We start from the raw sequence: 12445 nt of genomic DNA, 5'->3' as shown, positions 1-12445 counted from the left end.
CTTCTGCACTAGGCTGTGATACAAGGGGACTCTTTACTTATTTCAACCCTTTTCCCACCATTAGAATGATTTTTTTTTGGACTTTCGGATTTTTTTTTAGTAATAGTTCAGTATAATAGCTATGGTCATGCTTAGGGTGTAGTCACATGGGTGATTTTTCAATGCAAGTTCTGTCCAATTCCAAGATGGGCAGGACTCGCTCGGAAAAAAAACAGAGTTAATTCACACAAGCAATTTTTCACGTGATCGTAGTTAGAGAAATTGCTGCCTGTCCTATTTTTGTGCAATTCTTGAAGAATCGCCCATTAGTTTCTATGGGAGCACGAAAAAACACAACACAATCACATGCCATGTTATTTCCATGCGAGTGAGATGGGTTTTTAAAGCAGGTTACTATGGGGATCATGTGAAAAAAGAGCCAGGCAGTGCAGAGCAGAGAACAACACGGTTGAAAACCGTATGAAAATAGCAAGATAGTAGAATGAAAATCTCATAGAAAGTGATTGCTTTTTTCACTGACCAGTATCTCAGGCGCCCATGTGATTAGAGCCTCAGATTGTTCTCAGGTGTGTTTGTTCTGCTTCCTAACAGCACACCAAATGGTCAGGAGTGGTATTGCAAGTGAAACTTATCTGAGATTTCTATGATTAAACTATTAATTATTAGAATTCACCCACATATCTCTTAATGAAAAGGAGTTGAACGAATATTACAACTTATACCCTATCCAGAGGATATCCACAGGATAAGGGATGACTTTCTGATTGGCGGGGGTCCCATTGCTGACACCCCTGCCGATCTCAAGAATGGGAGTCCCGTGTCTCCCATGCTCCAAGATACACGGGACTCCAAGTGTGGAGACTTGGGGGTGCAGTAACCCTGCTGTGTGGAGGAAACCGAATGGAGTGTTTGTCCCACAAGCATGCTGCTGCTCCATTCACTTCCAATGGGACTGCGGTGATAGCCAAGCAGCAAGATCTCAGGTATTTATGTCAGCCACGTTAAAAAAAATATTGATTGCTGAACATGGTGGCTCAGCCGGCGCGCTCCATTCATTCTGATGTCACTGCATAGGGGAGAAGTGACATGGGACCCTCATTTTCGAGATTGGTGGGGTTTCAGTGGTGAGACCCCCACCAATCAGCAAGTTTTCCCCTGTGGATATCCTGTTGATGGGATGATTTGTAATCTGGGTTCAACTCCCTTAAAGAGGTTGACACTATTAGAGCATATGAATGCCGTAGAGGGGGCACAGCTCCTTTTCTAGTGAACTTAAGACATCTGTTTACGACAAAGTTGGCCATTCATCTGAAAAGCTGCCATAGTGACTGTGAGGATCAATGGAGGTCCCATATAGCCTGACCCTTTTCCCACTTCACCAACAAGCTATAGCATACCCAAGACAGAGGGAACTTTAGGACATAAATTGGGAAGAGGTGACCTAGGAAACGAAGACATAATTTTGCCCCCTAGTGGCGCCACTACATGCAACCATATCAATTCACCCATAAGAGGGTCAAGGGCTTATTCCCCTCGCCTTTGCTTCATAAGTACAAGCTGGGTAACTCTATACAGTGACACCAATCAAAGAAAAGGGTGGTTTTAGTGTTGGCTTAGAAAGCCAATGGTGGTATAAGTCCAGCCTTGCCCATGGCAGTGCCACTCACTCAAGTTTCGACTTTCTGCAGCTGTTTAACTGTTGGTAAAGCCGCTATTGCTTCCGCTAATTACCACAGCCTTGTCTACGTCGCGTTGACTTCTTTACTGTGCTTTTCTAGTCTGCAATAGCCAAAGCTGCTAACTGTATGTTTGTGTCTGTGCCCGCACCTTTTCTGCACAGGTGCCCGAGAGTCTGTGTGCCAGCTCGCCCACACTCTGTAGCCCAACAGAATACCAGTCTCCAATTGACTCCACACGTAGTCCTCCGCTCCCGCGCCATAGCATCATCAAACGTCGCAGTATGAGGGTAAGGCTTGCATGCTTGACTATGGTGCCGTGCCATTTGCCGTCAGCTTGGTTGGGTGCGCTGATCGAGAGTGGACGATATTTATACCTGTGCTGTATCTTTATTGCTCGGAAGGAAGAGGATTTTCTTAAGCCTAGAAGTCGAGAGGAAGCCCAGAAGATATGGGAGAAGGAACGGGCAAAGATGCTACAGGAGATAAATCGACAGCAGCAGCAGATGAAGGAAGATAACAGATGGCTGAAGCAGGAAGAAAGAACCCTCGTCAATAACCTCAAGGTGAGGAGCCGTCTGATGAGGGGCTTGAGTCATATACCCTTAGGCTCGAGCTTTGTGATGACTTTCGCTATATGAGGCCTGGCCAAGATGCACCTCTGTATTGTAAACCTTGACATTAATGCCATTACCTATAATAGGTCCAACCAATGTAGGCAATCATGTCAAAATAAAGGGGTCTTAGCACCAAAGACATTCATTGCCTCTTCAGAAGATGAAGAATAAATGTCTGATGTCCAACTGCTGAGACCCTTCACAACTCAGGAACTATACCCTTGAATGCCCCAGTAAATGGAGCGGCGATGTGCATGCTCAACCACTTCTGTAGGAAAGGCAGAAATCGATGCCCTGAGCCATCATCCATCACCGCTACAGAAGAATGCCTTGTGGAATTCAGCAGGTCCATATATCACAAGGACAAACCACTGATTTCAATGATAATTGTGTAATACTTTATTTCCCCTGTGGGGGCACTGCAGGGAAACTAAACACTTGGCAGTACACACTCAAAATAGTGCACATTTCAGTTCTCCAAAACGGCTAAATATGAAGGAGTAATTTAATTTGTTTGACTGTTTATTCCGTTCTTCAGCACTCCAAAGGATGAAACCTATTTTACAATGCCAGACTAGATATCAAAGTGGCAACACAGTGGGGAGACTCGCTCCACCCATGCAGACCCTTACATCATCACCGCAGGACCATTTATCATAGCTGGGGTCTTCTCACACACATCAGGCCATCAGATGATGCATTAATTTAGAGGGACAGAGACTCATTTGTTAGATCGGTGTAATGCTCTTATATGGTAGATACATCAATAAGCTAATGGGCACTTATCCTGCGGCCTGCAGTGGCATCGGGAGGGGGGAGATGTATTTCATTCTCTGGAAATAATGACTTTCAGGAGCAAAGTCATTTTTCAGCATTTTGCGCAAATGGGCAGATGGAATAATGCCTCTACAGCGCCACCTATTGGAAGACAGCATTCATGCAAGTCATTGTGAGTCAGTGGCAGAGGTTGTACGGAGATGGTACAACTCGGAAGCCCCCTTTAATATTTATACCATATGGTTAATGCCCTAAAAATAAGTTGCAGAAAGTCTTGGTGAAATAGTTTTTTTTTTCCCATTGCACCACAGCAAAAAGGGACTAAAAAAATTCAATATATTATATGTACCCAGAATTGGGTTTCATAAGGACTAGAACTCATCCCGCAAAATACAGGGTGTCATACAGGTACACTGACGAAAGAACTAAAAAAGTGATATACACTGGAACACAAAAGGGGAAACACTTTAGTTATGTCACTCAAGAGTTAGAAGTGAACCTAAGCTAAATGTTTCCAATTTCAATGTGACTTTTAGGGGTTAAATCAGTCTTAGGGTGGACGCTCACTGGCGATTTAAAAATCCCCGCCTCCTGAAAGGACTGTGCAGATTGGCTGAGGGCTCAGCCAATAGCAGCTACTGCTTAGCTATTGGCTGAGCGCTCAGCCAATGACACATAGCCCGTAGCTATTCATTCATGAATAGCTATATCTTCCACTCAGCTTACCCCGATCTCTGGATAGCAAATGTACGTTTTTACTAGACATATTTGACGTGTGAAGTTAAGTGGTGCCCCCTGCAGGAACTGTAATGGCGGCCATATTTGTTGCAACCCAACTTTGCAGGAACAGGGGATTGGCCGATTTAGAACAGCAGAGGACGAGTCAAGCACTTATATGTGCCGACGCGCTTCTTGTTTTAAAGGAGAAATGCATTTTAATAAACGCCAGAAATAACGGTGATTGTCATGGTAATGAGCGGCCATGATGCTCCATATAGCAGCTGGATATCGCCAAATCGGCTGCATGTCGACGGCGACCCCTCAACCTTGTGTAGCAAGTAAATGTTATGGCTTATTAATTGGGCAGCTGAACTTGTATTTCTGGTCACTGCTGCCCCCGATTGTTCCTCTCATTGTCAGGATGAGACGCAGATAGAATCGCATGTAATTGGTTGTCTGACACACTCTGATGTATTACAAAAGGAGAGGTTATCGGAGTTAAGGGGGCAACTGTGAAGATCTGGAATCCCTGAAGAGCTGGCTGGGGAAATCTTTTATGCATAGGGGTCAACAGGAAGGGGGCAGGAATAAAATCCAGTCATCATGCATATTAACTTATATACAGTATATTGGCATCACTGTATCATAGTATTAGATCTTATGGAGGAAATAGAGGAGAGGCGGAACCCAAATCAGAGCATTCCTCTATCAGCCAGAGCAAAGAGTCGCTGGGGTCCAGCCTCCATGGATTTTGATTGGCACTGTGTAATATATAGTATGACTATTCTGTCCGAGCCAAACTTCAACACTTTGTCCCCTTCGAACGTAATTAGTTGACCAAAAAGGATGGATATACACACAATATATTAATGCGCAGAAGACAAAATGATGAAAGCAGAAGTGGGGGAACAGGAAATCTGACCCTAACTACTAATGCAATGAGACGCTTCCTAAAAGCAGAGCATTCGCCCTGATAAGGATGACTACACATCAGGAACCTGGGGCAACCCTGACTCTCCCTAGTTAGGAACAAGGATATATAAGCCACAGAGAACAAGCAGAAATACAGTTTAGATGGGGGCTTGCACACAATCAATCAGATGAGATGCAGTAGCAGAATAGTCAGGGATTAGCGGTCACAGCACCCTGGAATATCCTTAAAACTGAACATGCTTATCTGACTATGGAGCAGGACAGGAGCCACCTACGTGACCAGAAGCACCATCAGACGAAGTAAAACTGGTGTCCTCCATGAGGAAGAGCCAGCATAAATATATACAGACAGGCGCTGATTGGCCAGCTAGGACATACGCCTCTTATGGGCTTCGGAATGACCAATCCATCCACAGACCCTCAGAGAAGTGTTCATATCTGCTTCCAATGCTGAAATGACATTGAGCATATGCCAGCATATGGATCACATGGGCCAGGACTAACACTTTAATGTCACCCCGGACCCGATTCAGCTTAACTTGCGAGCCATGACGATGACTTTATATGACCATTTGCACGCAATTGGTAAACCCTCCTTCCCACTGATTTATGAAAAGTTTTTCTTCAAGCTGGTCAACCACTCAACATAAGAAAGGAAGCCTCATAGCAAGGATTGTCATACAGTAGGCCCCCAGTATAGTGGTTGATTATGCCCTCCATATAGAAGTGTAACTTGAAGCTGCTGGGCCCCAATGTCAAATCTGTAAATCTATTTGTTACACCTCCATGCTCTTCGAATGAGAATGCTGCTCCTCCAGTGGAGGGAGTCTTGGACAAGCTGTAGCTAAGAGTGTGTGAGCAACAAAGGCTGGGCCCCTCTCCCTGAGAGCCCCAAAGGAGCTGAATGGTCTGTCTCTACGCTATATATGTCCTTGAACATTTGCAGCTGCTCACCTCAGCCAACCTGCCATGTTGAGATATCAAGTAGCACAACTTTGGTATGCAAATTAGCACTCATTTAGGCAGAAGAAAGCTGACTTCTCTAGTGGCACCTATTGGATAGCAGTCCTATAAGACCACGTCCAACCGTTTCATAGGCCTTACAACGTGACTTTTAAAGGCTTGGACGTTGACTTGTAGAATCAGTATCCAATGGGTGGCACTAGAGAGTCAGCTTTCTTTCTCCTAGATGGCAGCTAATTTGCATATCCTTTTTCCCAGAGAGCATTACTGGGTGTATAAGATGTTCTGTATCAACTGGCGCTCTCCACAAGGGGAAACGGAACCCCACCCCCGCTGTGGCTTTGGAACATTCTTGCCATCTTGTAAATATTATTTTCAAAGTGACTTGGGATGCTGAGCGCTTTGGTAGTGAGCCCTAATTGTTCACAAATGGGTGGGGATCACACACATATCCAGTTGTTCATGAGCTACAAACGCCATTCTTTGGGATCTAATTATGCTTATTTTTTTACCTTCAGGATCTAAAGCAGCACACCAATGAGAAGAGCTTCGATGTGGTAAGTAGTACACCATACAGGAGACATCCATATGGCACACACTGAGGGGGGAGTCATCCATCTACCCGGGGTTAAGAGAGTTGTATCAGTTTTGAAACACATGGCTGCTTTCTTGCAAAAACTTTTGCCCGTGGACTGTGTCTGCTACTGCAGCCTCATAGAAACAATGGAGTCTGAGCTGCAGTACCATACACAATGCGGTTACAAGACTGGCACTGTTGCTGGAAGAAAACACCCAGGTTTTTCTAATCCGATGCAATGCCTTTAATTTCCTGCTGATCTTTTATTTTTGACTGAAAGGCTGGGGAGCTAAAGAGGTTTTCAGGTTACCAAACAACATTGCTTAAATAAAGCTGATTGTAGTAAAATAATATATGGAGTTCCTGTTGCAGCTAGTTGTCCTACAACCAGACAGAGGATAGTGGGGGGAGGCTCCTGCTGCAGCCAGTTGTCCTACAACCAGATAGAGGATAGTGGGGGGGGGAAACTCCTGCTGCAGCCAGTTGTCCTACAACCAGACAGAGGATAGTGGGGGGAAGCTCCTGCTGCAGACAGTTGTCCTACAACCAGACAGAGGATAGTGGGAAAATGCTCTTGCTGCAGCCAGTTGTCCTACAACCAGACAGAGGATAGTGGGGGGAAGCTCCTGCTGCAGCCAGTTGTCCTACATCCAGACAGAGGATAGTGGGGGAAAGCTCCTGCTGCAGCCAGTTGTCCTACAACTAGACAGAGGATAGTGGGGGGGGGGGGAGCTCCTGCTGCAGCCAGTTGTTTTACAACCAGACAGAGGATAGTGGGAGGAAGCTCCGGCTGCAGCCAGTTGTCCTACAACTAGACAGAGGATAGTGGGGGGGAAGCTCCTGCTGCAGCCAGTTGTCCTACAACCAGACAAAGGATAGTGGGAAAATGCTCTTGCTGCAGCCAGTTGTCCCACAACCAGACAGAGGATAGTGTGGGGAAGCTCCTGCTGCAGCCAGTGGTCTTACAGCCAGACAGAGGATAGTGGGGGGAAGCTCCTGTTGCAGTCACTTGTCTCACAACCTGACAGAGGATAGTGGGGAGATGCTCCTGCTGCAGCCAGTTGTCCTACAACCATACAGAGGATAGTGAGGGGAAGCTCCTGCTGCAGCCAGTGGTCTTACAACCAGATAGAGGATAGTGGGGGAAGGCTCCTGCTGCAGCCAGTTGTCTTACAACCAGACAGAGGATAGTGGGAGGAAGCTCCGGCTGCAGCCAGTTGTCCTACAACCAGACAGAGGATAGTGGGGGGGGGGGGAAGCTCCTGCTGCAGCCAGTTGTCCTAGAACCAGACAGAGGATAGTGGGGAAATGCTCCTGCTGCAGCCAGTCGTCCTACAACGAGACAGAGGATAGTGGGGGGAAGCTCCGGCTGCAGCCAGTGGTCTTACAACCAGACCCAGGATAGTGGGGGGAAGCTCCTGTTGCAGTCACTTGTCTTACAACCAGACAGAGGATAGTGGGGAGATGCTCCTGCTGCAGCCAGTTGTCCTACAACCAGACAGGGTATAGTGGGGGGAAGCTCCTGCTGCAGCCAGTGGTCTTACAACCTGACAGAGGATAGTGGGGGGAAGCTCTTGCGGCAGCTAGTTGTCCTACAACCAAACAGAAGATAGTGGGGGGGGGGGGGGGGGAGCTCCTGCTGCGGCCAGTTGTCCTACAACCAGACAGAGGATAGTGGGGGGGAAGCTCCTGCTGCAGCAAGTGGTCATAAAACCAGACCCATGATAGTGGGGGGGAAGCTCCAGTTGCAGTCACTTGTCTTACAACCAGACAGAGGATAGTGGAGAGATGCTCCTGCTGTAGCCAGTTGTCCTACAACCAGACAGAGGATAGTGTGGGAAAGCTCCTGCTGCAGCCAGTGGTCTTACAACCAGACAGAGGATAGTGTGGGGAAGCTCCTGCTGCAGCCAGTGGTATTACAGCCAGACAGAGGATAGTGGGGGGAAGCTCCTGTTGCAGTCACTTGTCTCACAACCCGACAGAGGATAGTGGGGAGATGCTCCTGCTGCAGCCAGTTGTCCTACAACCATACAGAGGATAGTGGGGGGAAGCTCCTGCTGCAGCCAGTGGTCTTACAACCAGACAGAGGATAGTGGGGGGAAGGCTCCTGCTGCAGCCAGTTGTCTTACAACCAGACAGAGAATAGTGGGAGGAAGCTCCGGCTGCAGCCAGTTGTCCTACAACCAGACAGAGGATAGTGGGGGGGAAGCTCCTGCTGCAGCCAGTTGTCCTACAACCAGACCCAGGATAGTGGGGAAATGCTCCTGCTGCAGCCAGTCGTCCTACAACCTGACAGAGGATAGTGGGGGGAAGCTCCGGCTGCAGCCAGTGGTCTTACAACCAGACCCAGGATAGTGGGGGGAAGCTCCTGTTGCAGTCACTTGTCTTACAACCAGACAGAGGATAGTGGGGAGATGCTCCTGCTGCAGTCAGTTGTCATACAACCAGACAGGGTATAGTGGGGGGAAGCTCCTGCTGCAGCCAGTGGTCTTACAACCTGACAGAGGATAGTGGGGGGAAGCTCTTGCGGCAGCTAGTTGTCCTACAACCAAACAGAAGATAGTGGGGGGGGGGGAGCTCCTGCTGCGGCCAGTTGTCCTACAACCAGACAGAGGATAGTGGGAAAATGCTCTTGCTGCAGCCAGTTGTCCTACAACCAGACAGAGGATAGTGGGGGGGAAGGTCCTGCTGCAGCCAGTGGTCATAAAACCAGACCCATGATAGTGGGGGGGAAGCTCCAGTTGCAGTCACTTGTCTTACAACCAGACAGAGGATAGTGAAGAGATGCTCCTGCTGTAGCCAGTTGTCCTACAACCAGACAGAGGATAGTGTGGGAAAGCTCGTGCTGCAGCCAGTGGTCTTACAACCAGACAGAGGATAGAGTGGGGAAGCTCCTGCTTCAGCCAGTGGTCTTACAGCCAGACAGAGGATAGTGGGGGGAAGCTCCTGTTGCAGTCACTTGTCTCACAACCCAACAGAGGATAGTGGGGAGATGCTCCTGCTGCAGCCAGTTGTCCTACAACCATACAGAGGATAGTGGGGGAAGCTCCTGCTGCAGCCAGTGGTCTTACAACCAGACAGAGGATAGTGGGGGAAGGCTCCTGCTGCAGCCAGTTGTCTTACAACCAGACAGAGGATAGTGGGAGGAAGCTCCGGCTGCAGACAGTTGTCCTACAACCAGACAGAGGATAGTGGGGGGAAGCACCTGTTGCAGTCACTTGTCTTACAACCAGACAGAGGATAGTGGGGAGATGCTCCTGCTGCAGCCAGTTGTCCTACAACCAGACAGAGGATAGTGGGGGGAAGCTCCTGCTGCAGCCACTTGTCTTACAACCAGACAGAGGATAGTGGGGAGATGCTCCTGCTGCAGGGAGTTGTCCTACAACCAGACAGGGTATAGTGGGGGGAAGCTCCTGCTGCAGCCAGTGGTCTTACAACCTGACAGAGGATAGTGGGGGGAAGCTCATGCGGCAGCTAGTTGTCCTACAACCAAACAGAAGATAGAGGGGGGGAGCTCCTGCTGCGGCCAGTTGTCCTACAACCAGACAGAGGATAGTGGGAAAATGCTCTTGCTGCAGCCAGTTGTCCTACAACCAGACAGAGGATAGTGGGGGGGGGGGGGGGGGAGCTCCTGCTGCAGCCAGTGGTCATAAAACCAGACCCATGATAGTGGGGGGGAAGCTCCAGTTGCAGTCACTTGTCTTACAACCAGACAGAGGATAGTGGAGAGATGCTCCTGCTGTAGCCAGTTGTCCTACAACCAGACAGAGGATAGTGTGGGGAAGCTCCTGCTGCAGCCAGTGGTCTTACAACCAGACAGAGGATAGTGGGGGGAAGCTCCTGCTGCAGTCACTTGTCTCACAACCAGACAGAGGATAGTGGGGAGATGCTCCTGCTGCAGCCAGTTGTCCTACAACCAGACAGAGGATAGTGGGGGGAAGCTCCTGCTGCAGCCAGTGGTCTTACAACCAGACAAAGGATAGTGGGGAAAGGCTCCTGCTGCAGCCAGTTGTCTTACAACCAGACAGAGGATAGTGGGAGGAAGCTCCGGCTTCAGCCAGTTGTCCTACAACTAGACAGAGGATAGTGGGGGGGAAGTTCCTGCTGCAGGTAGTTGTCCTACAACCAGACAGAGGATAGTGGGGGGAAGCTCTGGCTGCAGCCAGTGGTCTTACAACCAGACCCAGGATAGTGGGGGGAAGCTCCTGCTGCAGTCACTTGTCTTACAACGAGACAGAGGATAGTGGGGAGATGCTCCTGCTGCAGCCAGTTGTCCTACAACCAGACAGAGGATAGTGTGGGGAAGCTCCTGCTGCAGCCACTTGTCTTACAACCAGACACAGGATAGTGGGGAGATGCTCCTGCTGCAGCCAGTTGTCCTACAACCAGACAGGGTATAGTGGGGGGAATCTCCTGCTGCAGCCAGTGGTCTTACAACCTGAGAGAGGATAGTGGGGGGAAGCTCTTGCGGCAGCTAGTTGTCCTACAACCAAACAGAAGATAGTGGGGGGGGGAGTTCCTGCTGCGGCCAGTTGTCTTACAACCAGACAGAGGATAGTTGGGGGAAGCTCCTTCTGCAGCCAGTGGTCTTGCAACCAGACAGAGGATAGTGGGGGGAAGCTCCTGTTGCAGTCACTTGTCTCACAACCTGACAGAGGATAATGGGGAGATGCTCCTGCTGCAGCCAGTTGTCCTACAACCAGACAGGGGATAGTGGGGGGAAGCTCCTGCTGCAGCCAGTGGTCTTACAACCAGACAGAGGATAGTGGGGGAAGGCTCCTGCTGCAGCCAGTTGTCCTACAACCGGACAGAGGATAGTGGGGAAATGCTCCTGCTGCAGCCAGTTGTCTTACAACCCAACAGAGGATAGTGGGGGGAAGCTCCTGCTGCAGCCAGTTGTCCTACAACCCGACAGAGAATAGTGGGGGGAAGCTCCTGCTGCAGCCAGTTGCCCTACAACCAGACAGAGGATAGTGGGGAGATGCTCCTGCTGCAGCCAGTTGTCCTACAACCAGACAGAGGATAGTGGGGGGAAGCTCCTGTTGCAGTCACTTGTCTTACAGCCAGACAGAGGATAGTGGGGGGAAGCTCCTGTTGCAGTCACTTGTCTTACAACCAGACAAAAGATAGTGGGGAGAGGCTCCTGCTGCAGCCAGTTGTCCTACAACCAGACACAGGATAGTGGGGAGATGCTCCTGCTGCAGCCAGTTGTCCTACAACCAGACAGGGTATAGTGGGGGGAAGCTCCTGCTGCAGCCAGCTGTCCTACAACCAGACACAGGATAGTGGGGAGATGCTCCTGCTGCAGCCAGTTGTCCTACAACCAGACAGGGTATAGTGGGGGGAAGCTCCTGCTGCAGCCAGTGGTCTTACAACCTGACAGAGGATAGTGGGGGGAAGCTCTTGCGGCAGCTAGTTGTCCTACAACCAAACACAAGATAGTGGGGGGGAGCTCCTGCTGCGGCCAGTTGTCTTACAACCAGACAGAGGATAGTTGGGGGAAGCTGCTGCTGCAGCCAGCGGTCTTGCAACCAGACAGAGGATAGTGGGGGGAAGCTGCTGTTGCAGTCACTTGTCTCACAACCTGACAGAGGATAGTGGGGAGATGCTCCTGCTGCAGTCACTTGTCTTACAACCAGACAGAATATATTCGGGAGAGGCTCCTGCTGCAGCCAGTTGTCCTACAACCAGACAGAGGATAGTGGGGGGAAGCTTCTGCTGCAGCCACTTGTCTTACAACCAGACACAGGATAGTGGGGAGATGCTCCTGCTGCAGCCAGTTGTCCTACAACCAGACAGGGTATAGTGGGGGGAAGCTCCTGCTGCAGCCAGTGGTCTTACAACCTGACAGAGGATAGTGGGGGGAAGCTCTTGCGGCAGCCAGTTGTCCTACAACCAAACAGAAGATAGTGGGGGGGAGCTCCTGCTGCGGCCAGTTGTCTTACAACCAGACAGAGGATAGTTGGGGGAAGCTGCTGCTGCAGCCAGCGGTCTTGCAACCAGACAGAGGATAGTGGGGGGAAGCTGCTGTTGCAGTCACTTGTCTCACAACCTGACAGAGGATAGTGGGGAGATGCTCCTGCTGCAGCCAGTTGTCCTACAACCAGACAGGGGATAGTGGGGGGAAGCTCCTGCTGCAGCCAGTGGTCTTACAACCAGACAGAGGATAGTGGGGGAAGGCT

The 12445-nt window shown here is 49.8% G+C and overlaps 1 protein-coding gene across 2 annotated transcripts in view; it reads left to right on the top strand.

Moving 5' to 3' along the window:
• PTK2B (protein tyrosine kinase 2 beta) overlaps positions 1-12445 on the top strand; it is a 145082-nt gene that overhangs the window by 123609 nt on the left and 9028 nt on the right. For both annotated transcript variants that reach the window (XM_066594737.1, XM_066594733.1), the window contains exons 24-26: positions 1841-1966; positions 2081-2242; positions 6205-6243. In XM_066594737.1, coding sequence (XP_066450834.1) covers positions 1841-1966; positions 2081-2242; positions 6205-6243 — 327 coding nt within the window. The remainder of the gene's footprint in view (positions 1-1840; positions 1967-2080; positions 2243-6204; positions 6244-12445) is intronic.

This window comes from Eleutherodactylus coqui, chromosome 1 (genome assembly GCF_035609145.1).
Source record: "Eleutherodactylus coqui strain aEleCoq1 chromosome 1, aEleCoq1.hap1, whole genome shotgun sequence".
NCBI classification, from domain to species: domain Eukaryota; kingdom Metazoa; phylum Chordata; class Amphibia; order Anura; family Eleutherodactylidae; genus Eleutherodactylus; species Eleutherodactylus coqui.
This window is presented reverse-complemented; position numbering and strand designations above follow the sequence as displayed.